Source organism: Megalops cyprinoides, chromosome 21, assembly GCF_013368585.1.
Source record: "Megalops cyprinoides isolate fMegCyp1 chromosome 21, fMegCyp1.pri, whole genome shotgun sequence".
NCBI lineage: Eukaryota > Metazoa > Chordata > Actinopteri > Elopiformes > Megalopidae > Megalops > Megalops cyprinoides.
In genome coordinates, this window is record NC_050603.1 from 1,835,579 (window position 1) to 1,860,399 (window position 24,821).

The window sequence follows — 24,821 nt, forward strand, 5'->3', positions numbered from 1 at the left end:
TTATCATTTAGGAAACATCTGTTATTTTGACCTGGGATCTTACATTCTCAAAACTGGTCTCGACTGTTTTGCATAAACATGTTTTATTTTGAATTAGGTTAGTACGTTAGTGTGAATTGATATTGTCTCTATTGCTTAAGATCATTTAGCACAATGATGTTGCAATTAATAACGTGTGCTTGCATGATTTATAATAACAATCGAATTATCAAATAACAATCGAAACAATCAAATCGAGATCGAGCAATCAAACCTTTTTGGAGGACATTTACTCTGTGGGCTGAATTTAAATGCACGGCCCTAATTTGCCAGATGGTAAATTCGTTTGGATTCTCTTGAAACAAGATCTTGAAACTCCCCCTGGTGGCTATTTATGGTTGAACGTTTAGAAACGCTTGGCCCTGGGTAAAAAATACCAGCTCAGTTTAAGGTCATCGACATATGCGTTTAATGTTGAAACGTGGTGCCTAGAAAAACATTTAATACTGAAATGAACACATGTACAGCTACATCTCTATCTATATCGATTTCGATTATTTCTGTTTGGAGCAGGGTGGGCAGCCTGACCCAGAGCCTCCAGACGTACTAGTGTTTTTGTCAATCAATCAGCTATGAAAAATGTTTCTGAAATGTTTATCCCTGATTCGTTTATTAAATTGAGAAGTGTCCGTAATTGTCCTGGCCCATCCATGTGAAGGGGAGGTGATGGAAAGGCGTTTCCATCCATTTCGACGTTACGGGGTAACCAAACACTCGTGGCTCAAGAGCGCCCTCACGCGTGTCTATGTTGCAATAGCATTTAACAATTCTCAGGCAACAAAGGCAGAGCAAGTCACAGCATTAATCCAGTTTTAGTGGATATTATTTTCCCTTCACCCTTACTTCATGCCCCACAGCTCTGACAGCCCACAGGTTGCCTGCATCTGAGTCTTTTTGATTGCATTTGAGTTATGAATATCCAGTGTACAAAGGAGTTATTACAGTCTCATATGACCTGGGTTTCTGGCTGTGCTTAGTAAAGGATAAGCAGCTGCCTGACCCCTATCAACACTTCCTGTTCCAGGTCATTTTTAATTCCCTTCCTGGGTCATCGGTGCAGGGCCACTGCTATGAGGGTGCGTAGGGGTGCATTGCACCCCAGATGGACCTCAGTGCACCCCCAATTGTCTCCTTACTATTTCGTATTTTTTATACGATATAACGCTTTGTGCCCACCTGTAGATTGCAGGTGCACCTCTCAGTATTTTCTCCTGGCACTGTGTCTGCATTGGTGGCAAATCATTGTTGAATTATGGGAAAAAGCCGCAGTGACTCCACCCATTTGCTTCCAGGGTGGACGGCCGGAGGAGCAGGGCATTATGGGTAAAGGCGTGGCTCTGTGCTTTGTGCTGCTGGCACTATCACAAGGCGCCCCAGGCCAGAGCAAGAGGAGGAAGACGCAGCGAGAGAGCAACCTCGTCATTCAGGAGGATCCGAAAGGTGAGAGGATCCAAAGGGAGTGTTACCTGTAGGGTGCAGGTTCACATCCCACAGCTGCTACAGTCTTGAGGAATGTTCAGTTGTATAAATGGATGATCCTGTACAAAAACAAGAGGTATGGCAGTCGCTTTAGACAAAGGCATCTGTAGAGAAAATACTTCATTATGACAAAAGCGACACACAGAATAGCAAAAAATTGTATTCTTATGTTAAAATAGGCCGCATACTCATAATTAGTATACTTGATCAAAGAAAAATATTACTTATGTATGTGTTCATATATGAAATGTCATGCATACATTGTAAAACATATCATTCAAATGTATTGTAAAGTTGCTATTCATTGTCAAATAGTACGTTACTTACTCACAAGTGAGCTTTGATGTCATAGTGTTAGTGCCCATCTGCGACTACTGAATCCAACTGTTAGTGTCAGTGGAATTACATTTCATAAAAACTGTTTTTCAGCTTTGATTCTGGTTCCTTGCTCAGGGGGAATATTTCCCCCCTCCGTTCATTGGTGGTAGGAGCTGGGATGAATGACCGTACAGCACATGTCCTGCAAGGACCTGATTATGGGCGACAGGGGCATGAAAGTTCACGAGCGCCTGATTGGGTGGAGCTACCCTGTGTGCATCAGTGATAATCTGAATCACAGTGTTGTGGAATTATCAGGAAAGTGTTCTGATTGGTCTGTCTTTATGGGCCCGCAGGCCTGGTGTGCCCCCTGGAGGTGGCCTTCCTGCTGGACGGCTCGGAGACGGCCAAGCTGGGGCTGTTCCAGCAGCAGCAGGGCTTTGTGCGACGCTTCTCTCAGCGGCTGATGCAGATGCAGCTGCAGGGCTGGCGGCTGCGCACGCGGCTGGCCGCTCTGCAGTACAGCAGCTCCGTCTCCGTGGAGAACAGCTTCCAGGACTGGCAGGACCTGCACGCCTTCCAGAGCCGGCTGGGCCGCATGGCCTTCATCGGCCATGGCACCTACTCCGCCTACGCGCTGGGCAACGCCACACGGATGTTCGTGCGCGAGACGGAGCCGGGCAGCCTGCGGGTGGCGCTGCTGATGACGGACGGGGCGGATCACCCGCGCAGCCCGAGCGCCGCCGCCGCCGCCGCCGAGGCCCGGGGCCAGAACGTGTGGCTGTTTGCCGTCGGGCTGTCGGAGCGGGCGCGCGAGCCGCCCAACAGCGCCAGGCTGCGCGCCATCGTCAGCCCCCCCGCCCACACACACGTGCTCAGCCTAACCGACAGCCTGCTGGACGACAAGCTGTACAATGAGCTGGTGAGGGCGTGCGCTGACCACGGCGTATACACATTCAGGAGGAGGTGGAGCCACATGGGACCTGCTGGGGCGATCGCTACAATCTTAGCAGGGGTTTGAGCCTCACATTTAGATCATTAGACTCCTGGACTGTATGTCTCTGACCTGCATGATTCCTACACTTTGCTCTTATTATTTACGAGTATTTCAAGCCAGTATTAAATATTCTTTAAAAGTGGTCAGTCTTTACCTTTCAAAGATTATTATGATGATTTGTGTTGTACTCTGCCTCACTTGTAAGTCACGTTGGATAAAAGCATTTGCCAAATAAATAAATGTAAATGGATTATGAAAGTGATCAATATTAACTGCTAAACAGCAGTTTACCCTGACCAGGATTTAAATCCAGACCACCTAAACTGTTACTCCACAGCTCCTCAACTGTCTGCTCTCACCAGGGTTACACAACCTAAACTTTACATTTACTGTAGATTTACTCAACATTACAACCGAGGATTCAAACCTATGACCATCTGTTACCTCTAACATCTGCTGCCTCATGACATGGTTACATCTCATGTAAATCAGTGTTGCGGTAAGCACACGATTTAAGTAACTTCTCCCTCTCTTTTCTTTCAGAGTAAGGTTGCCAGTGAAGGGGTAAGTATATCTGTATCTGAATCAATGATCATGAACAACTTCCTACGGTGTCATAGAAACCCCAATACAAAGTGTAGGAGCTGATGGGACGTGGAGTCCAGAGCTATTCAAACGCACTCTGAAATCCGAACCTCTGGACTTCACCTCCCATGATGCTCTCTGAAAGTTTTGCTTCGTAAGTGATGATTAAGGAGATCAGTGCCTCATTAATGAAGGCTTCCCCATGAGAAAGACTGAGTAACATATTGTAAAACATAATATATTTGTAATGTATTGTATTTCTATATAATATTATATCCATAAATTGTATAATACGCATTACAATGCACATACTTTTAGTAAATATTCTACACTAAGCAGAGACGTGCATGTCTGAAAAAAGAAATAATTTGTAGATTTTACCATTAATTGCATTTTTCATCAGTTTCACAATTTTTGATGTCTGCTCATCTCTGATAGTCCTAATAATATATCCTGAATTTAGTACAGTACCTAATGATTATCCAGCCATTGGTGTATCATGAAAATTTGGGATTCTAAACAGGCTGTTAAACAAACTGGATTGTCTATCCTCAGAAGCCTACAGAAAGTGGATTGGCAGCAGATTTACACATGGCCGCCGGTGCAGCACACTAACCAGGCCTGTCCGCAGCAGCGGCTCCTCACTTTGTGTTCCTCTGTTTCAGTGTCCACAACCAAAAACGTGCTTCTGTGAAAAAGGGGAGAGAGGCCCTGCAGGCGGCCCTGTAAGTACACCTGGGCGCCTACCTGTGTAAACCTTTGCCTTATCTCATGTGCTACATTCACAGTTACATTTATTCCTTTGATAGAGGTTTTTATCCAGAACAGCCTGCAAAACAAAGGTGCCTAAGTGCATGTTAAAGGCCTCGGGAACAGCGGCCTGTGCAGAAACTACACCTGAACTCTGTGCTGTGAAAACCTGTGCCGTGCTGGAAGCAGAGACTAAGCCCTCCGATTATCACAGCTTCAGCAGCAACAGCTGGAGTCGCTGTATGAATCAGCACCAAAGTGATAATACCTCTACAGTGCCACAGAAAAGGGCTCAAAAGGCTTAAGCGCTGGAATGAGCCAGACGTCTGTACTGCTGGGAAGCACCACAGCAGAAGAGCTACTTGTTGTCTTGTTCTCGCAGCTCTTATTTTCCCCCGTATCGCAACCTGTCTGTAGAATAGCAGATTGTGCACTAGGCTGGCCTCACCACTGATCTCAGTACAGCACTCGCCCACACCTGATGCCTTTTACTCTCACCAGTCACAGAGAGTGCCGCAGTGGAGCGGGCGCTCATTAGAGGATAGGTACTGGATATTCCACTGATGTCAATTCAAGCAACTTGCAGTTGCGTGAAGAATCACAGGGTGGAGCGACCCCCCCCCCCCCCCCCCCCCCCTCCCGTCACTGGCTGAATGAAGCCAGTTTGTTCCACTGCTGTGAGATCCCGATCCCGATTATGGCTGGCCAATGACAAGGCCATTTTCCACCGCAGGCCATAGGGCTCAGCCTGCACTGAAAGCGAAGGCCTTGCTGACTGAGCCACTCGGGACCGCCCCCTCCAGCTCTAATGATATGCACTGTATTTGTCTTACTGGGATGGCTTTGTTGGTCTCTCTGGATGAGAGAGTTCCCCATATAATTATTCAAATATTAATTAGTTGCATGTAGGGGAGTGAGAGCACCTCAAATTCCCATCAGTAGATCAGCTGTGTTAAAAACAGCCATCAGAGATTAAAGCATTACACCGCAAACCACTAAACCCAAAGCCCCATTACATTACTGTAGCTGTTGGTTATCTTAACATAAGACCTTCTGATTAGTTTTCCAAGGAATTTTAAATTTTAAAGAAAAAAAACAACTTCTTACCCCTGTTTTTTCTCAAAATTCAAGGGTGGATTTTTCTTATGCTTAAGGGACCAGTGAGATGAACTCCTCTGAACGCCAGCAGAGGTTTTGAACAGGCACAGCCTGGTCATGGTCGACCTCTCTGCCGCAGGACTCAGTGTGAGAAAACGCAGCTGTGATCAGGAGCTTGGAGTGTGTTATTACAGGCTGCTGATGGGAGCACAAAAGCCAACTCTCCTCCGGCTCTCGCTGTTTTTGATCTCTGCCTCACGTGGTCACCGGATGCAGGACCTGAAAGGAGACTCAGACAGAGCGGGGTCAAGGGTTGGCAAAGGGCAGTTTCCCACAACGCACCTGTGGCAGGCCTCCTCTTCCCTTGCCAGTTACAGAGAAAAGCGTTATTTTCACAGACACATTTTTAAAGAATACATGCCGTGTACCAGGGGGCGCTTCACTGAAAGCAAAGGTCAAAGTGAGGATCAGCAGGCAAACGCAGGGATTATGAGGTGACTCTGAGCTGAGAATTGAGGGCAAGAGCCAGTGTGGGCTCACCACCACCTCCCCCAAACCCAGGCGGGTTACAGGCTCAATTCTGAGGGGAAACACAGCCCCAAAAATGTACACTTTGACTGACAGTCTCATCAAGGTTTCAGAAAGAGTCAAGCCTTCTTTCTCTTTATGTAATTACAAACTTAATTAAGTAAATTAGTAAATTAGTTCCACCTAAACTGACCGCATAATTCTATTTTCCTTAATTTATTCTGCAAATTGGATGGTGATTTTAAAATATCATTTAGGTGATGATACAGCATAATTCAGATACTTCCATTCATTGCAAAAAACATAAAACATAAAAATATAATACATCACATTACATTATGTCATTTAGCAGACGTCTTACCCAGAGCAACTTCCAAATAATACCTCTATCAGAATTCTCCCCCATCACAGAGCTATTTTTCGTACTCTTTCTAGTGTATAGATAGCATTCCTTTAATTATTTGTGGCACATTACTGATGGGACTAATTTTGAATTCCTGAATCTTTATGCATGCTTTTAAAGTTGTAAATGACCTTCTATCATCTAGGGAACAAAGGGGGATCCTGGACCCCAGGGGCCGCCCGGTCTGAAGGGATCGATGGTAAGTTGTTCTGACCGATAATCGATAATCACGTCTATTGATAACACTCCATGAGTCCGTGTTGTCATGGAGACCTCTTCTCCTATGTTCTGGTAGGGAGAACCTGGGATCAACGGACATCCGGGAGCTGAAGGTGTCGAGGTAGAGCTCTCTCACCTGTGCTCAGGTGCAGGTGTCTACAGTCTGTGTACCCAGCCACTGTGTGCAGGACTGCAGTCTCTCTCACGACCGGAATGCATATGATTTTTTCATACGGCCAAGGTTCCATAACTCTCCGGAACACAGAGGCGTATTTAATCTTAATTTTGATGTTGTTAATCAATGGATCAAGTTACCATTTCTTCAACCATCCAGTCAGCTGGATTGTCCCTTTAATAAACAACCTCCATAGGTTATTATCTGACTGTAAACTTACAGTCAAACAATTGATCCAGTGATTAAGCATTTTTATTGTTGGAATTTGCTCTCTGTATTACATCATTGTATTTATTATAGTGAAGTTAACACATAATGATAAAATAAAGATAGATAAATCCATTTCAGGTCAAGCTAATGTAATGACTAGATGAGACTGAATATGAAATTAAATTTAAAAGCAATAACAATAATATCAATAATTCAGATAGCCAATTTATTTTGTCTGAGTTTAGTATTGGTAAGTTACATAAGCGAATGGTTAAAACCATTTTTAAGTGCAAAAGGCTCAGAGGTACAAATGTTTTAATATGAAGCCTTTTTAGAAGCAGATACAGAAAATACAGAGAGGAAAACTCTGCCCATAATTACTGCTAGTGTTAATCATTAATCAGGCAGGTGACAAAAGTGTGAATAAATTCCTGCATTTATGTTTTATGTGTTTTTTCCTCCAAACTGGTCATCCTCCACAGGGCCGATCGGGTGTCAAAGGGGACAGGGTGAGAAGTGTGTTTATTAGTTTATTTGAGTGCATGTGTGCATCAACAAGATGCATCTGAATGTACAGTATTTTTGTATAATCCTTCATTATTTAAAATAAAATTAATAACATGAAACACAGTATTTGCTAATGTACAAATTCTGATGTGTAGATTTCAACAGCATTAATGTAGGAATGATTCTGTCAGTGTGTTTTTGAACGCTTTATGCAGTTGATGCTTATATAGGTAACTCCTGACAGTAGCGTAGTTCATTAGAGTGCATGTGTGAGCTGTAGTTTAATGCAGTGAATGTTTACAGTTAATCAAAACACAACAGAGGCTCCCCAGTGGCTCAGCCAGTCAAGACCCTCATTCCAAGTACAGGCTCCCACAGAGTCCCACAGCCTGGGTTCGAGCCCAGGAATGCCGTCCACATGTATCGCAACACCTTCACACAGGATTTGTGAATGCATGTTCATTATCCGACAATGTTGGTATAAAATTGCACACCTACAAAAGGCAATAATTGATACATTTAGTTGTTGATTAGATTAAGTCAGAAATGTCAGGTTTTAATTTGACACTCTGCCTCGTATTGACTTCATTGAACTGTTCCCATAAGGGGCTGCAGAGCTGTAGTGGAGGTGTGGTCAGATTGCAACAGTGCTGTCGAAACATTGTATGTGATAAAACTATTTGAAATGTTTTGTGTGTCTCTTCACCATCTTTTTTTGCAAGGGGGAGAGAGGGGAGTGTGGAACTCCTGGGCTGAAGGGAGAACAGGTAGCATTTCCTTTCCTTCCTGTTTAACAAATCACCTGTATTTTAGTACATTCTGATTGGTCGCTGATGTAAAGAACAACAACTACTGTGGTGATTTATTTTAGGGCCTGGATGGACCACTTGGCCCACGAGGAACCAAAGGAGAGCAGGTGTGTGCAACAGTTTTTCATCTCTTTGGATTTTAAAGGAACAGGTGGTTTCCTTCACTAAATGCCACCAGGGGCAGCTTTCCTGAATACTCTAAAGTGGTTCACAGCCTTAAACCGATCGTTTGACACGCATGTTTAAAAGGAACCCGGGGAAACGCACAGCCGGTCTGAATGCTCTCCTGAACATGCACTTATGGAATGTGAGGGAGGGATTATGGGTAAATCCAATCCCAGAGAGTGTAGCTAAAGCGGTGAATGGAACCTAGCGATGTATTGTTTTAAAGCCGCAACACACTTTGTCCCATAGGATTAGCGGTGGGGGGGTGGGGCTGGACAGACACACCCCCGCTCCTCGAATTTCAGCCGCCCCCCCCCCCCCCCCCCCCCAGCGTCAGTGATGACAGTGGCCTCCATCTCTGAGTGTGACTGGACTTTGGAGACCTGAGTTTCCCATGTACCTTCTCGGAGGGGGGGGGGGGGGGGGAGGTGTGGACCTAACCTCATTCCCGCTCCCAGTTTCACTCTTTACAGTTAACTACAATGCAAATATAAACGAGAAGTGATGACTGTTACACCATCTATACTTCTTTCTGAAAACAGCTCTGAAAACCTTTAAGGGTACATCTTTGAAAATGAAAAGGTCATAACCGAGAGTGGCTGTGGCTTGTCTTATTTTGGGCAGTTCGCCTTTGGAGAAATATCAACCTCTATATGAATCATCAGCTCAATATTTCCTTGTTCCCATGGATTCCTCTGTAGTTTGGAGGACACTCTGCACCATATTAATAACTCACAGTTATTCAGGGTGACTTACACAGCTTGCTTTTTCATGTCGTATCCATTTCCACCACTGGACTTTCACATCTGCCGTAAGGTTAAGTACCTTGTTCTAGGGCCATTAGTGTTCTGTGAGGTTCCGTAAGGTTCCACCAGCATCCCGGGCTGTCTGTCAGAATGTCTTCCTCTTTTTTCAGGGCCCGAGCGGACCTCCTGGCGATCATGGTCCCGAGGGACGGGCAGGACCCAAAGTAAGGGCTTCCAACAATGTGCCTGTGAAAGAAATACATGACAGATAAGATTGCCCTTCATACAGAAAGGTCATTCTTTTCTCTACGGAAAATTAATATCATACAAAATAATCAATCAGTGCTGTATATTTGCTCAGAAAAAAATGTCATACTCTCAGGCTTAAAGCTATAATGTGTTTTGGAACATGAACAGCAGACCCTCTTCAATTTCCCTGAAGGCCAAATAAAGTTCACTATTAGAGAGGAAGTATTACTGATTTACTAGCAGTCTGTCCTGTATCACGGAACCTACAGGAACAGGCGTGGGGTTTCCAGAACTGGAACCTATAACCTACTGGTTGCAAGAGCCTGACTCCCTCACCATCATACCGCTGTCTTTCTGTGTGTGACTGATGAACACAAAATGGCTGCTACAGTATTTGCCCACTGTTATGTGATTGACGAGTTTGGACTCATTCATTGTTTCCAGGGCGACCGTGGACCGCCCGGAACTCCCGGACCACAAGGAGACATGGGAATCGGGTTTCCTGGACCAAAGGTGACCCGGTTTGAGAGTCGGAAAGAGGCTGAGTAATTTGATCTAACCACCACCCTGTGCATTGAGTTACAAATTTAAGCAAGTGTTACATGCCCTGCACATCAGCAGTCAGTGGGTTAAAAACACAGTGACATTCCATCATGGCCATGACCCATTCCAGCTAGACCCACACAACGTTCTTCCCTGCTGTGTGATTGGCCAGCTTAGTGCGGCTGTTTCTGCTGGAGATTTCTGCCCTATCGGAGTAGGAATACATTCAGTGGCCTCACAGACACACTCTGAAAGTATGCGTGCTATGAGACTCTGCTGTGGAAGCATCACGTGACAGCCGTGGCTATCAGAAGTGAATGGCCGCGGGCAAAGTTTGGTTTAGGAGACCGGTTATGTATTTTTGGTCGCGACTGTAAGAATCAACCCTACATATAGGAATGTGCCACCCTCACACACAGACACACACACACAGACACACACACACACACACACACACACACACACACACACACACACAGACACACACACACACACACCCTCAGAGACACACACACACACACTGTATACTGGCTTTTGCTCTGTTTGTTCTGTACTTTGTAACCGGACACATTTGCACATTCTAAACTTTTCCCAAAATTCATTGCTGTTAAATATGTGAGTACAGAGCCTGTCTGCAATCTTCAGCTGTAATGTCATGTTATCAAAACACGCCAAAGTGCTGATCCTTGCTTGGCCCGTGTGTTTCAGGGTGATAAGGGGAACCAAGGCAGACCTGGGCCCACCGGTCCCCTTGGCATCGGGGAACCCGGCCCACCGGTGAGGCTGTGCTGTGGTGCTGTTCTCATCCAACAGAGGGCGCTATATCTCACACAGGGAATCCTGCAATCCCTGTAACCCCAAACTGAGACGCTACAGCTAGGAGACTTTTGACCAAGGAAATCCAGATATACAATAGATTCTGGACTGCCTGTAGAATAAGAAGAATAAGACAGGAAAAGAGGAATTTTTATGCATGGAAAAACAGGAGGAAAGAAACAGGAAATTTGAGACTGAAAACGAAAGTTATTTTAGCACATTGTAAATCTGTGTCTAACTTCTTACTTTTCTTAATTATTATGTATATTTTTTCATATTGTGCGCATGTGTATGTGTGTGCGTGTGTTTGTGTGTACGTGTGTGTGTGATATGTGTGTGTGTGTGTGTGTGATATATGTGTGTGTGTGTGTTAGGGCCCTCCTGGACCAGCAGGGGTGCACGGCTTCCAAGGCATTCCAGGGGAGGGACTCCCAGGGACTAAGGTGGGTCTTTAACTAATGAACAACTAACTGATGTTTTAAATGTGTTTGGGTCCATTCAGTGTATCTGGAACATTCTGGAAGTGAATATCTTTCAGGAGTGTGTGAAGATAGTGAGTGTAAAGTGCTGATTGTAAACTCTGTATTTCAGGGCGATCGGGGGTACGACGGCCCCGCAGGGCAGAGGGGGCTCCCTGGAATCGGGGTGAAGGGTGAAAAGGTATGGGGAGGGCAGCTTTCCCCCCCAGACTCTCCGCCTTGAAGAACAGCAGCCTGAACATTCACTCTGAAACGGCCTGTCAATCAGAGACAACCTCAGGACTCAACACCAGCCACAGCATTACTCTCTGTGAACAGATATGCACACAGACACACAAACACACACAATTATACACACACATTCACACAATCATACAGTACATGTATGTACAGTACTGTTCAAAAGTTTGGACACACCTGATTAAGATAATGGGAAACGTGCATTCAAAGACATTTTAACCTTAAGACTTATGCTTAAATGCTTGAAATTTGTTTCTTAGACAAATATAAATAGTGAAGTTCATGCTACTTTTTGGCTACTTTTGGCTACTTTGAAGATTCTAAAACATAAGATAATTTTAGGATAGATTACCATTATTCTAAAATGTGGAAAATAACAAAAATAAAGAATAAAAATTGTGTCCAAACTTTTGACTGGTACTGTACACATATGATCAATCACAGAATCTAGATTAATTTTATCTATACCTGCAGTTTACAATGATCACTACTATACTTACATCTTCATGAATCATCACAAAACAAAATGATGCAAACACTCTCATAAATGTTGACCTCTGAACTTTAACTCCTGACCTCTGTCTGTCTCCAGGGAAACCTGGGAGCTTCAGGACAGCCAGGGTTCAGGGGGTTTCCAGGAATGGGGATTCAAGGAGAAAAGGCATGACCAATCAGATCCTGACACATCAAGTTTCACTTTCTCACACACTGCTATAGTTAGACCCGGCTGTCTTTTCTTGTTAACTCATTTCTTGTGATTGTTTTATTTTGTACATCTAAACTACTGTCTCCTGGTCACTTCATACATTGTCTGAAAGTTATTTAATTACATGTAATCAGAATATGGTATCCCACAGTCAGGCTGTTATCACTGGTTGATTTCATATAGTCAAAGTATTGCCTGCAAATGATTTCATCACTTATATCCATACTGCTCATTTCATACAAGGAGACCATTGTGACATCATAATCTCTCTGTGACGTAATTTGATCCAGGTGCCTCCTTTCTCTGCCTCTTTAGGGGGACCAGGGGCCAATGGGTCCCCCAGGGCCCAGAGGGGCACCAGGTGTAGGAGTAATGGGTCCGAAGGTGAGTTTGGGATTGTGCCATTGTGCATGTGAAGAGCCACAATTATCACGGATCTGCAGGCATGGGCAAATTTAGTCCAACACAAAAAAACAAAATCCAGACCCCTCAATAATGTGAAGTGGAAAGCCTTTCACAGGAAATCCTTTACTCAGGTGAATTTTTACATGGTGCTGTTAAGCGTTCTGCTCAAGGGTTCCCTTCTAAGATTCAAACCCGCAACTTTCACTCTGTCCCCAAGCTCCCACAGGCTGGGCCTGAATAGCCTCTGCAGGTGAATTTCTGACACACTAGAATTCTGCACCCTGGGTCATTCCTCTCTTTATCCACCAGGGGGTGCCCTATAATACAAATGTCATGAAAACCCATCGGATTGGTTTAGACAGGTTGCTATCCTGCTGATGTGACAGGTCTCTGGAACACTGAACTGCCTGAATACCAGCCAGGGAAACTCATACAACTTCAGTTTGCCTAGGTAATGCCATAATGGATAACTCCGTAAACTATGTAGACTGTTCAGTTTTCTGATATGTTTTCCAGGCATATTGAATGTTGAAAATCCTGCTGGTTTTGTCATTTTGGTGGTTCTTTGATTCAGTGCACACTCTGTTTCATTCAGTGCAGCATGCTGTTTGATTCTTTACACCGTGTTATTTGATTGATTCAGTGTGGAGTGTTGATTGATTCAGTGTGGAGTGTTGTTTGATTCAGTGTGCAGTGTTGAGTGATTCAGTGTGGTGTTGTTTGATTCAGTGTGGAGTCTTGTTTGATTCAGTGTGGAGTGTTGTTTGATTCAGTGTGGAGCGCTGTTTGATTCAGTGTGGAGTGTTGTTTGATTCAGTACTGGTCTCTGTTTCCCCACAGGGCAACCAGGGGTTTCCGGGTGAGAACGGGCCACAGGGCGAGAGGGGTGTCGGAGAGCCAGGGCCTAAAGTAAGGAGGAAATCTCTGTCATGAGGGTGGCTGTGGGATGTCGTGGGGAGAACGGGGTTAAATCCTAATTAATGGACACAGACTGAATTTCCCCAAATTAAAAATTAAATTAAAGAAATAAATCATTTCTCTCTTTTCTCTCTTATTAGTAATTCAGTAGAAATTCGTTTTCAGAAGTAATTTCAGGTATGCAGGTGAAGGATAATGGATGAATCAACCTTATAACTCAGGGATCCCACATTAGTGTGATGTCACATGTTGGAAGTGTGTTTGTGATGTCACCTATGTTAAAGGTGTGTTTCAGTGGTGATGTCATGCATGTTGAAAATGTGATGTCACACGCCTGCAGTGAACGCATTTCGGGTTTGGTTCCAGGGTGAGCCTGGCCCAGACGGGTCACCTGGCATTCCAGGTATCCCAGGAGAGGATGGAGCAGTGGGCCAAAAGGTGAACATGTGATGTCATTGCATTGTGTCAGCATATTTTATACCTACATGTAACGGCTTTGTATTGTATATTATATCATATATTTTATGTATATGTACACTTCTGTGTATTCATGTATGATAAAATAATTTTACTCATTCAAACACACCGTCAGTAGTCAGTGCCTTTGTGTTGTGCACCTGCACTTTCCTGCCCTACATTTCAGCCAGTTACTCACAACAGATGCAACTTAATGATGTTCCCTTAAGGTTAAAACCCAGGCTGCGTAGGAGCACAGCACAGCAGGGTACAGACATTGGTGTCACTGTCATATCCACACTAAGGATACTTAGATTACAAAAGATACTTAGATTAGATTAAACTGCAGCATTGTCTGAATTGAAGATCTTGCACCTGTAACTGTTTTTAGGCCAATGCTGAGCTTATTTAGGCCAGAGCTTATTCTCACCTGTATGATTCACTCACTGTGCACAGCTTGTATGGTTATTTTCTTGTGCACACACTGTCATGTCATGCACTACCTTGCTGAATTTCTTGCCAGGTTTCTCTTATAAAAGAGGTTCTTAGCCTCAAGAGACTTTGTAGTTAAATACAGGATAAATAAATAAACAAAATGGAAAAATATAGAATAATCTCTCTCTCTCTCTCTCTCTCTCTCTCTCTCTCTCTCCCTCTCTCCCTCTCTCCCTCTCCTAAATCAGGGTGAGATGGGGTTACCAGGCCAGCGTGGCCCTGAGGGAGAGCCAGGGAAAGGAGAGCCCGGGGAGAAGGTGACCCGCCCCCGCCCTGCAGGGGGTGCCCCCCCCCCGCCCAAATGCCCTCCCCTGTTCGTGTGATACAGAGGGACATTCTGTAATCAGGGCGCGGCGAACATTTCCCACTCTGCCCGAGCTCTGCACCAGCAGCTGCTCCAAGCATACCAAGCTTTCGAAACACATCATGAGTAATCAGCAGCTGTATTGAATTTTGTCTTTAGTTACAAGGATGTAGCGATAACCTTTTCACTGTTACCTCAAAGCACCCGTCACACCTCTGGCCTCCCGTCAGAGACTGGCACACAGCAAACATCCGAGTACGTTTACGCCAAGTGCCCTAAGAAAGATAAATAAAAGAGTAAAAGCTGACGTTTTCCTGTGTGTCCGTCTCCAGGGAGACCGGGGCAATCGGGGACTCAGGGGACTCTCTGGGGCCGCAGGCCCTGTGGGGCCAGCGGGGGCCAAGGTAAGCCAAACACACCTGGAGACAGGTGCGCACTGGGTATTTCACACTGAAATGACCTGCAGGAAAAGGTGGAGTTAACCAGCAGGTATTTCAGACTGAAATGGCCACAGCTTGTCCTTCATTACCAATTAATGATGCACTGTGAGTGTTTGTATCCATTTGGGTGAAGGTTATGGTCCTGTTTAAGCATTAGGGTTGAGGACAAGGTCAGAGTTCAGGAACTGGGGTTATTAAGCTTTATGTTACTGTTCAGACACATTGCACATTAAGATTAATATAAAGCTCATGTTTAGTCACAGATATGGCTAGGACTATGTTAGGTTCATGTTCAGACATCAGGGGCAGTGGTCAGCTGTTCGTAGCTGTTCGATGTGCCGCAGTCTGTGGTGCTTCCATAGAAACTGACCCAGTGTCATTTTCACCAGCGAAAAAGTCACGCTTCTCCTCTGTGTTTAGGGAGAGCCAGGAGCGCCGGGGCTGATGGGATTGGCAGGGCCACCTGGGAGGGGCTTACCGGGGGAAAAGGTAAACGCATGTCCACCCCCTGGGCACCCTGCCCCTCCGTTTCACTCTACCTGCCTGATGCAGGTATGGAAAGCACACTTGCTGACAGATGCTCTCTCTCCTGGGAGCCACCGTTAACCTGACCACGGCTGATTGGGGTTCAAAGGTCAATATCACCATGTGTGTCAGTCATGTGGTCGTGTGACACGAGCTGTACACTGCACTTACTTGTTAGATGTGAGTGAAGCGTGTGTCACCTGGGACAAAGGTGTCTACAGATCTGCTGAGCGATGTCATCTGAGTGAGAGAGTCATCTGTGATTGGCAGGGGGACCCTGGTCCAGCTGGGCTGCCTGGGCCTGTGGGAGAGTCAGGAGTCGGGATCACCGGGCCCAAGGTAAAACCACCCCACGGTGGGGACACACCCAATGCACAGCACTCTTCTGGGAAAGTGGCGAGACGTCTGAGTTTGTCTGACTCTGTTTCAGGGGGACAGGGGAGCCCCCGGACCTGTGGGACCCCCGGGAGAAAAAGGGGAGGGCTACACTGGGCCTCAGGTGTGTCTGTGTGTGAGAGAGGGATATTGTAATTATCACTATATTAGTTATTTTAGTTAATTACAGTTATTTTATTGTTTATCATTACTCTAAATATAAGAGATTTATGCTTGGTATTAAACTGAAAACCGATATGTTTTAGAATAATTTTAATGACCATAAAGGCCCGGGCAGAGCTTGTGTAACAGAGACAGGCAGATAGAAGGAAATGAGCAGCTCTACACTCACAGAGGCAGACTCTTTTACCACGCGAAACAGAGTGTAATGATAATATGGAGGAGAGCTCTCTGCCTCCCCCGAGGAGGTGCTGCGCACTGTTAGGGGAAGAGAGCCTCTGGGAGTGTTTTTTAAAAGAACCTCATGTTTGCTGACTCTAAGGGACTCCCTGGGTTACCAGGACCGTCAGGAGAGATGGGACCCGAAGGAAGGGGATTACCCGGAGATAAGGTGAGGCTTCAGTCACCTGTCACTCAGCCCACTCCATTCCCCTCCGCCAAAATGTCTGTATCAGACCGAAATCCTGCATGACACCAGAACTTGCACACAGCCTGTAAAACTACTTCCTGTGCTATTCACCAGAAGGTCATGGGCTCAAATCCCTATTATGACACTGATTAAATGCATAATGGAAAGCTGCACTGTAGTATTTTAAACAATAGTGTGGTGCTTTAATGCAACAGTGTGGTGCAAAGGCTGTAAGACAAATACATATAGAAATTACTCTGTGTGTTTTCTTGCTTGTTTGTTTGGGTGTTTGTTTAGGGAGACAGAGGTCCCCCGGGCGTTCCGGGACCATCCGGGCCACCAGGAATTGGGTTGTTGGGATCTAAGGTGGGAACCCCAATGCTGGCTCCTGATTCAGTTCCTGCAGAACATTCCGTACTGGAGCTAAGGTTCTGTAGCGTCCATGGTAACGGACCACACAGACTGAGTGTTCTCTGGATGAGGTCACACGCTCTCTGTGGTCAGAAGAAGAGATTGCAGTCTTCTCTGTCACATGATTTCCTCATAGTCTTTGATTTCTTTGTTATTTTGCAATCATGTTTTACCTGTGTTGCACTTTACACCAGATTAAACCTGTGAAAGGGCATGTAGACAAGCTCGCCGCCACTTCTCTCATAAATGAGCCAAAAACAAAATGCTAAAAGCCAACAATTTGTTTTAAAGCCAAACCGATGAAGAAACCAGCATAAGCAAGCCCACAGCAGGGGCAAAGTGAGCCACACCTGTATTTAATCACCTTTCAATTAGTCAGTGTGACTCAGTGTTACCCAAACAAATTGCCCTGGGCTGGCTCCGCAGATAAATTTCCAACTGCCAACATGTGCACATAATTACAAATGATTGAGACACATTTGACAATTTTATTAATTTACAATTAGCATTTACTCAGAGGAAGAGGTGGCTCTCCTTCAAAGGGTACCATCCTGATTACTGATTAATTTGTTGATTGATTGATTGATTGATTGATTGGCTGACTGACATTGGCATCTTTTCGGTCACCCCAATTAAATTTCAGCTGAAAAAATACTGCAGCAAAATGTTTCCTGCCACCTGCACTGATTGTTAAACCTGTGGTTAAATCTGTTAAACGGAAAGTGAAAATGTATTCATGCTTGGTTGCCACTTACTTCTTTACACTAGATGTGGGTGAGGGTTTTTCAGACTGTAACTAGTTCCTGATTAGCAACATCATTAGAAACCAGTAAAACCAGTCTCACCCACTACAAAAAAACAAAGGCATACCTCATGCCAACACGTCAGCCTTTACGCCAATTAAATTCCTCCCCACCTCCTCCTCTCTGCGAACCTCATTTGACGACGTAGAGGGAGAGGGCGTTCCCAAAACCAGGAGCCTCCCTGACACAAAGCCACACCTTGATCCAGCAGCTTCCCCCTCACACACATCCACAGGTACCTCACTAACCATCCCGCACCAGGATGCTGAATCACCTGCGGGCTCTGGGCCAGACCCGCACAGCTGACGTCTGAAAACTGGACACTGAAAATGCAGAACTACTGAATGGGGTTGATGACTGAAATTCATCTTTTCAGGGTTCTATGGGTCAGCCTGGGCCAGCTGGATCTCAGGGCGCACTTGGAGAGGGCATTCAGGGACCGAAGGTACGGGTCACTGAAAATGGGGTCACACTCATGGTCTGGGGTCACATCTGGGGTGACACAAGAGGCTGTAGGTGCCCTAGGGCATCATAAGACATGCTGTGCCCTATCGTGTCGTCTGCCACCGAACCAATGTCATTCAGTCCCATCTCACAGAACAACACTAAAAAGTCCAGGGAAGGACTTATGACTTTCGGGCTATTAATACAAGTCTCGCTAATGCTGTTGACGTGGGCACAGGCTTGTGATGTCTGATCAGACTCACAGAAGCTGCTGAGTGATACTCGACTACTGATTGACAAACTGCTGATCTGAGAATGGTCCAAGGTGTCGCTCAGAAAAAAAATTAGGATTTAGGTGTGTCTTAAGACTGAACCAATCAGATATAAACTCAAGGAGGACATTTATCCAACATGAAAGGAACCAGTTTGACAAGAGTGAACATGCTAGGTTTTACATTACTTTTACATTATTGGCATTTAGCAGATGCTCTTATCCAGAGCAACTTACATAGCTTACAATTTTTTACATGTGACCCATTTGTACAGCTGGATATTTACTGAGGCAATTCTGGGTTTAGTATCTTGCCTAAGGGTACAGCAGTAGTGCCCCAGGGGGGAACTGAACCAGCAACCTTGCGGTAATGAGTCCTGCTCCTTACCGCTGTGGTGCACTGCCGCCCCGGTTTGACAGAGGGAGATGGTGTCAGGCAGGACACTGCTGGAGTCCCGGGGGCAGGACAGTATGCCAGGACAGTGGGCATTTCGGCAAGGTTTACAGTTACCTTTCAGCTACCGGCTTTGCAGCACCTGTTAGACCAGACAAACACTCCCTGCCAAAGTGAATGCAACTAAAAAAATGCAGAGATTAGGTAACTAAACAATAGCTAGCCTCCCTCCCTATATTAAAGGTACAAATCTCCCCCTCATTTATTCAGTAAGATGCTGTTTGGCAGGTAACTGCTTTTCTCAGAATTGTGGTGAATTGTTCTGTAGCTGCAAATCATAGGAGATTAGCCATGAATCACTCAACTCTGCTGTGTGACCGCGTTGTGTAACTGCTGTGTAACTACGTTGGATCTTTTCACACAGGGGGAGCCTGGGTTTCAGGGCATGTCTGGCCCCCGGGGCCCCCCAGGGGAAGGCTTACCTGGCGAAAAGGTACAAGGCTGTCGTGGTCACCAGCATGACTTTTAACATCTGCAATGTCATCATGATGTCATTAGTAATCATAGGTGTTCACACTCTCTGCAGGGAGACAGGGGATTGGCTGGCGACCGAGGGAAGAAAGGAGAGAAAGGAGAATCTGGGACAGCAGGAACACCAGGACCCACGGTATACTAACACATCACTGCTGTACCAACGGTATACTAACACATCACTGCTGTACCCACAGTATACTAACACATCACTGATGTACCCACAGTATACTAACACATCACTGCTGTACCCACAGTATAAAAACACATCACTGATGTACCCACAGTATACTAACACATCACTGCTGTACCCACGGTATACTAACACATCACTGCTGTACCCACAGTATACTAACACTAACACATCACTGCTGTACCCACGGTATACTAACACATATAGTGTACTCACACATTACTATTGGACCGATGCCATGGTATACTAACATATTATAACAGAGCATTATAACTGTGTCTGCGCTATAGTAGCACATTACTACTGTGTCCATGGCGTACTAACACATGCATACTACTGTATTTAAAGATCTCTTTCCAAATCACAGGGGAGGCCTGGTCAGAAGGGGGACCCAGGTTTGACAGTGAGTGGAGTGCCATACTCAGCACTAATCTTCAAAATTTCATTTCATATAATTCAGCATTGCTCATTTTCCCCAGTGAAGAAGCAGAAGAAATAAATACACTTGAATTTGCTTCCTTAACAGAGAGAAGAGGTTATCCAAATAATCAGGGAAATCTGTGGTAAGATTAAAATGAGTTTATTTACATTACAGAAACTCTCAGACAATATTTCTTTGTTCTTCTTAGAGACTAACAAGCTGTTAATGGTGGTTAATGGGCTGGAACCCAAACCATGCCAGTTTGGTGCTCAGACAGGGCACTCCTAGAGCAAGATCAGGCAAAGCACATAACCTGGCATTCATTTGTAAATATTTAATAAACCAATAGTGTGTCAAATGTGTAAGCAATATAATTTGCTCTGGATAAGGATGTTTGCTAAGCAAACACATAATAAATATAGACTAACAATTAATATACTGGAAGCTATAAAGAGAGTGTATTGTTAGTTAGACGGAGCCGAGGTGTGGGTTTGTGGTTTTCTCTGCGCTGTCTGATGCTGTGGTTCCCCCGGCAGGCTGTGGTATACGCTGCCGGGAGCTTCCGCTGGAGCTGGTGTTTGTGATTGACAGCTCGGAGAGCGTGGGGCCCGACAACTTCGCCCTGGTGAAGGACTTTGTGAACGCGCTGATCGACCGGCTGTCGGTGAGCCGCGAGGCGACGCGTGTGGGCGTGGTCCTCTACAGCCACATCACCACGGTGGTGCTGAGCCTGCAGCAGCTGTCCAATCAGGATGAGGTGAAGGCGGCGGTGCGGCAAATGGGCTACTTGGGCGAGGGCACCTACACAGGCAGCGCCATCCGGGAGGCAGCGCGGCTCTTCCAGGCGTCACGGCCCGGCGTGCGCAGAGTGGCCGTCGTGCTGACGGACGGACAGGCGGACAGACGCGACCCTGTTGGCCTGGAGGAGGCGGTGCGGGAGGCCCACGCTGCCCGCATCGAAATGTTCGTGATCGGTGTGGTGAACCGCAGCGACCCGCTCTACGCCGAGTTCCAGAGCGAGATGAACGCCATCGCCTCCGACCCCGACCGCGAGCACGTCTACCTCATTGACGACTTCATGACCCTGCCGAGTACGTGCATCCCGCTGCCGGCTCCGGGAGAGCCCTTTTACTCACTCCTCTCTTAGATGTTCTCAGTGTCCCCTCACCAGAACCCTCTTTACCAGCTTATCTTTCTTTTTATTTTTTTTACTAGTTTGTTTTTCTGCTGGTGCCATGTTGTTACTGTGGAGGCCAGTGGAGTAGCAGTGTATGCAAAAGTGTTGGTTTGTACTCTCATGCATGAGGTTGCTTTTGCATTTGACACAGGCACTGCACTGGCTTCTTGTGGTGATGGTGATGTAATGGTTCTCTCATATGCACACAAACCAAGTCTTTCACCAGCAAACCGCCCCAGGCGTGCACTGTGTGGCTTATTTTTCCTGAGCGGAGAGGGTTTAGAGGGCTGCTGTCTTTGCTCCCGTCAGCCCTGGAGAGTAAGCTGCTCAGCCGGATCTGCGTGTACGAGGATGGGTCCCCCTTCCGCCCCACCTACAAGTCCTTCCTCGCGGCCGGCCCCGCCTACACCCCAGAGACGTACACGCCCCCCTTCACAGGAGACTACGACAGGTTCACCAAGGAGGTGAGGAAGGAGCGTAAACCTGCACTGTCCTACGACTCCGTTTCTCCCCTCTTTTTGGAAAAGCTAAATGAGCATTTTTATAAGACAGACGTGTTGTGTCTGCTTCCATCTCTGTCCCGCCAACAGGGCCAGAGCGCGCCGGCGGACACGAGCTCTGCGTAAACGCCTCACTGACGATAAAACTGTGTCTTCACGTGTCTCCTGTGTGGGCATCTTTGTGCGTTTGCCTGTTATGCAGTAATTTTGTGTTTGCCCTCCTAGGCAGGACCATCAGAGAGGCCCACGCAACCGCAAGGTCCCAAGCCGGGCGTTAGTTTCTACATGGACCACAATGTGACGGAGAAAACCACTTTCAACGAATCAATCAACACTCTGACAGACGTCATACAGCTGAAGCCACGCCCACCTGTCACTTCGGTGATGGATTCCAACAACTTCACAAACTGGCAGTACCTTCCAGAGACGACGCAGCCACCCCCTGATCACCAAGCCCCGCCCCTCACCCAGGAAGTCTTCATACCCGGTAAGCGACCACGCCCAGGACCGCAGACTCCGTCACCTTCACTGGTTTAGCCAGGGCACGTTACATTACATTACATTATAGTCATTTAACAGATGCTCTTATCCAGAGCGACTTACACAGGTTACTATTTCACATTTTATCCATTCATACAGCTGGAAATGTATTATATTTTGGGGCTCATGCAGTCAAACCACCTCACACATGGTCAGATCATGCATCACAAGGTCACGTTACTGCTAATTCAGCTGCATCAGTGCATATGCGGTTGTATCACTAGACATGTGGTCATGCCAATGCACAAGTATGTGGTTACATTACTGCACATACGGTTACATTACTGCACATGTGGTTACATTACTGCACATACGGTTACATTACTGCACATACGGTTACATTACTGCACATACAGTTACATTACTGCACATACGGTTACATTACTGCACATACGGTCACATTACTGCACATGTGGTTACATTACTGCACATACAGTTACATTACTGCACATACGGTTACATTACTGCACATGCGGTCAGATCATGGCTCATTTGGCCACACTGCTCCCCATTCTTACGGCTCGTGTCAGTCAGATTTCCTGTGCTGTGTGCACTGTGTTTCTCTGACACTGCAGTGGAAAACCCGGTTTTACAGCACTAACCCCCAGCTTTCAGCCTCAGTCGGCTGAGGTGTTCTTATCTCCACTGGACCGGTGAGAAGGGGGGGGGGAACGCCCAGTCTGAGCCGAGCCCACCCACATCCAAACACACCAAACAAAGAGGGGCGAGGTCTCTCTGTGCCGCACAGCAAAACAGCTCATGTACCTGCGGGACTGTGCTTCGCCCCACGGAAGGACGTCCCTCATTCAGCTGGCAGACCCGCAGAACATCATAAAACATTAAAAGGCTAACTGGCGCTGATGGCAGTGTGTGGGTTTTTCCTTTTTTTTTTAGCTGTGGGATGTGAGCAGGTTCTGGACCCAGGCCCGTGTCGACAGTACGTGGTGAAGTGGTATTACGATTCGGTGGCGGACTCGTGCGCCCAGTTCTGGTTTGGAGGCTGCGAGGGGAACCAGAACCAGTTTGAGACTGAATCCAGCTGCGTGGCTGCCTGTGTCCGAACATGACACATCCGTGTAAGGAACTGCCCACAAAAAACTATCCTACCCAGCAGGCTTTGCCCCCAATGCTCTCATTCCCTTCCTGGTGCTACAGAATGCCCCCAGGGTGGAGCGGCACTTGGCTCCACATTCTAGATTAGAGAGTGAAAAATAAAAGCACTTGGACCCTCATTTCCAAAGCCCAGCCCAGGCGGAATAGTGTGTGCTGTTGTTTGTCCAGACTGAGCCTCCCACGACTGTTAACTGTGTTAACTGAGTAAGCTGGAAAGTAGATATACAAGCTTGTACTGTTTGTGTAACTACCAGAAGTAAATATACAGGCATTAGTTGGTTAGTTTATGTCAACTTTAAAACTTTGTTTAAGGGGCTCCAGTGTATGGAAAATGAAAACAGAGGGTAAAATACAGTAAGGCCTTCATTGGTGTCCTCTTGCTAGAACTGCGGAGACACAGATGACTAACAGGAGATTCTGGTTAAGTGAGTTACAGTCCCAGACAGTGTATGAACCCTGCAGTGGACACACACACACACACACACACAGACAAACACACACACACACACACACACACACACACACACACACACACACACACACACACACACGCACACACACGCACACGCACACACAAACGCACACACAAACGCACACACAAACGCACACACACACACGCAAACACTCTGCTCACGGGCTGAAACTTGTTTAGCCTTCACCCTGCCCTGCCTGGGGAGTGCTCAGCTGCTGCTGCTGCTGATGATGATGACGATGACGATGATAATGATGATGATTATTATTATTATTATTTTTATCATAAGAGCAGCAGAACAGAAATTGACTGGATGATGTGGAGTGTGGGTCCAGTGGCAGGTTTGATTAAGTCTGCTCCCTGTTTTCCTTTTGGTTCCGTTGTGTGCATTCTGCCACAGTCTCATTATTATAAGCTTATAGGGGATTTTTATATATTTTATCAACTCTATTCAGTGTAGTATTTTCTCTGTGTGTGTCTGTTTGTCGTGTCTGTTTTAACAGTCTGATTTCGTTGTTTTTTATAGAGTTGAAGTATATTGCATGAGGTCCACACTGCAACTTCAGGAGTCAACAATATACCATCTCACACACATCTGCAGTATTAAAAACTGTGGCATTAAGTTGTGGAAAAACTGCCATACTGATTATTCAAATGACATCATGGCTTTCAGACACAGAATATCTGGGTGAGTCCTTAGCTGGACTACTACGCGTTGCTGACCGTCAGAATAGCCTCAGAAAATGATTTTTAAAAGAGATAATCTATAACATGGAACAAATTGTTTAAATATAGCCTATATAATTTTATACAAATGTTCAAAAATGTCATTTTCAATAAATGCCAGAAATGGAAATGTGTTTAAATTTTCTGACCAGTTTGATCAGAAAACAGTGTGACCCAAGGGCTTAAAAGGGAATCAAGCCTGTGTATCAAGCCACAGATTGGAATTATGGGAAAATTTAGAAGGAAACCAGTTTTAT

General features: G+C 45.9%; 1 protein-coding gene across 1 annotated transcript; it reads left to right on the forward strand.

Moving 5' to 3' along the window:
• Positions 1 to 1,358: 1,358 nt before the first annotated feature.
• col28a1a (collagen, type XXVIII, alpha 1a) lies at positions 1,359 to 24,610 on the forward strand. The gene is made up of 34 exons (XM_036516065.1): positions 1,359 to 1,479; positions 2,193 to 2,782; positions 4,084 to 4,143; positions 6,343 to 6,396; positions 6,493 to 6,537; positions 7,284 to 7,310; positions 8,031 to 8,075; positions 8,180 to 8,224; positions 9,199 to 9,252; positions 9,722 to 9,790; positions 10,529 to 10,597; positions 11,011 to 11,079; positions 11,228 to 11,296; positions 11,948 to 12,016; positions 12,377 to 12,445; positions 13,307 to 13,375; positions 13,751 to 13,822; positions 14,524 to 14,592; positions 14,972 to 15,043; positions 15,500 to 15,568; positions 15,875 to 15,943; positions 16,035 to 16,103; positions 16,482 to 16,550; positions 16,866 to 16,934; positions 18,159 to 18,227; positions 19,316 to 19,384; positions 19,478 to 19,558; positions 19,983 to 20,018; positions 20,142 to 20,178; positions 20,573 to 21,127; positions 21,523 to 21,677; positions 21,939 to 22,200; positions 23,148 to 23,329; positions 24,365 to 24,610. Exons 1-33 carry the CDS (start codon positions 1,359 to 1,361, stop codon positions 23,318 to 23,320), a joined length of 3,519 nt encoding a protein of 1,172 aa, XP_036371958.1. The 3' UTR covers positions 23,321 to 23,329; positions 24,365 to 24,610.
• Positions 24,611 to 24,821: the final 211 nt, after the last annotated feature.